This window comes from Ipomoea triloba, chloroplast, assembly GCF_003576645.1.
Source record: "Ipomoea triloba voucher KIOM201701018921 chloroplast, complete genome".
NCBI classification, from domain to species: domain Eukaryota; kingdom Viridiplantae; phylum Streptophyta; class Magnoliopsida; order Solanales; family Convolvulaceae; genus Ipomoea; species Ipomoea triloba.
In genome coordinates, this window is record NC_037913.1 from 27,501 (window position 1) to 30,000 (window position 2,500).

A 2,500-nucleotide genomic window follows, 5' to 3' on the forward strand; every position below is an offset into this window, starting at 1 on the left:
TCATTTTCTACTTCAATATTGGAGTTTGCACGAGATACAAATGGAAATCAATTGATAAAACATTCCTAGAAACAGAATTCTGTTGCTTAGACGTATTGATTATTAATGAATAGTATTTTTTATAGAATCTCAAAACAAAAATGATCCATTTCCACATTATGATGATAATAAATTTTCCAATCTGCTTGAATATCAGAAAAAGAAATAGATTCGACATTTGATCTTTTCGCCGAGATAAAGACATAATAATCAGATACAATATAGATAGAATCTTTTTTAGAACAAGTAACCCCCTTTAGATGTTATTTTATGAATTTTATTGTTCAAAAATGATTCGCAGAGAAGAGAGATATTTTGACGAAATTGGGTTTTTTTAGTAGAATATGATTGTGAAGTGTACTAAGAACAGGAGGTTTTATTTAGTTGTATTTTAGAAATAAACACGTGTGAAAATATCTATAGTCTTCTCTTTTTTATTGTCTTGCCGTTCTATTCGGGGCAGCACGGGTTGGGTTCTATCAAAACAAAATTTAAATTTTCTATTCAATGCAAAATGAAAATTGCAGTATGAGAATTTTCTGATATCTGATAACTCTTTCTAGGGAACCTTTATAGGGAACAGTTAGAATATAAATAATAGATAGCCGTGTAAAAATGTATTTTTGTTCCAGGGTTTACATAGACTCCTAAATGTTGTTATAATTGAAATTGAGAAGGGTTTTTTGATTTCAAAAAAAAAAATCAATATGATAGTTCTCTCTCAATTTGTATTTTTTTGTGTTATTAGGAAAACACTATTTTGATTTTGTGATTCAAATCCAAGAACTTTTCGTCCATTCGCAGTCATATTGTTAATGGTTCCAATTTTCATCAATTTTGTCTTTTGCGACTGAAAATACACATTTGACTTTTCAATAGAAAAGTGAGAGAAAGTTTTTTGTGTATTTTGAGATACCATACAATGAATCGAAAGAATGAATCAAATCCACTCAAAAAAAGGGAAGAAAAGAGGGCTTTCTTGTAGGAAAAATGAAGGAAAACAGAGCAAGTACAATAAAAGAAGTTCAGTAATCCGGGAAAATTTTTGTATCATTTTGGCGACATGGCCGAGTGGTAAGGCGGAGGACTGCAAATCCTTTTTTCCCCAGTTCAAATCCGGGTGTCGCCTGATCAACAAACAAAAACCTCGAAATCTCTTCTTTTCTTCTATTGCTATAAGATAACAAAGATTCCGCAGCAGAAGCAGAAAAAACGGACTGTTGACTGTTGTCTTGATACTTGTTTGATTCTAAACATAGGGTGAGGTTTTTATAAAAGATGGACAATCTACTTGCATATTTAGGTCAAAGAAATATTCGAATGATAGAGGAGCTATCAAGACTTCACGATTCCCTTCTACTACTAAATACTAATTAATACTAATGTTTCTATTCTATTACTTATGTATTGGCTAATGACTGGCCTAGATTGGAGAGCCTGATAAGAACTCTAATTCAACTAAGAGTTCTGGAAAGGACAGAAGGAAGATACTTTCTAACTCACAAGAATCTCTGAGTGCTCAAGCATCCAATCAATATTTGATTGGATGGATAATGAGCTTTCCTTTTTACCTTTTTAGAGAAAAAGGCGAAAAGAAAGAATTTCTTTTCGGAAATCCCAAGTCAAGAATATACTGTCTCCCGCCGTTTCCCATATCTAATATGGGCGGGGTACGGATTAGATCAAATAGGAACTAGCAATATGTAATAGATATTGATTTATCTTTTTCTGCTTTTTGCTTATGAAATATCAAATGAAGGGCAACAAAAAAAGAATAGGCCTAAATTATTCCTTATTCCTACATGCTCCATTAGTAACATTCCCTTGTGGGGTTATTGCGTATTTTGCTTGTGGTTAATGTTTCCAAATTAGAAACATTAGAGGAGTTTAAGCGGATTTATTAGATTGGTTTAGCAATAATGTTCGGGCAGAATCCCTTTTTTATTTTGACTCTGCGCGAAGGATTCCACTATTATTATTAGTGTATTATAATTAGTGAGGAAAAATCGAACAATTCCTTCATATTTATATTTATAGAGATAGGGGACAGAATTCACATGGATATAGTAAGTCTCGCTTGGGCTGCTTTAATGGTAGTCTTTACTTTTTCCCTTTCACTAGTAGTGTGGGGAAGAAGTGGCCTCTAGAGGTCCTAATCAATTGAGTTTAAGGAATCAAACTGTATCAATTTTGTTATAGATCGTTCTGCAACACGTTTTGAGCTATTTAAAATATCTTCTGCAAATTTCATTGGGATTCACTGGAATAATTTATTAGAAGAATTCTACTCTTTCAATCAAACAGATATTTCTATGATTCCCATCTTTGTATTTCGAAATAAAAATAAATAGGATTCACAATGATTTGAATTTTTTTATTCCAACTGAATTCTTCGGCCAAATTTGATATTTAAATCAACGGGCTTTTACCTAGCGTATATGATGAATACTGGGTAGGTTCA

General features: G+C 32.2%; 1 protein-coding gene and 1 non-coding gene across 2 annotated transcripts; both read left to right on the plus strand. All coding sequences in view use genetic code 11, as the record gives it.

Moving 5' to 3' along the window:
• Positions 1-1,096: 1,096 nt before the first annotated feature.
• Positions 1,097-1,168, plus strand: trnC-GCA. Its single transcript has one exon. It is a non-coding gene; the product is annotated as a tRNA-Cys (tRNA).
• Positions 1,169-2,096: 928 nt separating this feature from the next.
• On the plus strand, positions 2,097-2,186 carry petN. Its single transcript has one exon. It carries the CDS (start codon positions 2,097-2,099, stop codon positions 2,184-2,186), a length of 90 nt encoding a protein of 29 aa, YP_009491718.1.
• The last annotated feature ends 314 nt before the right edge of the window (positions 2,187-2,500 follow it).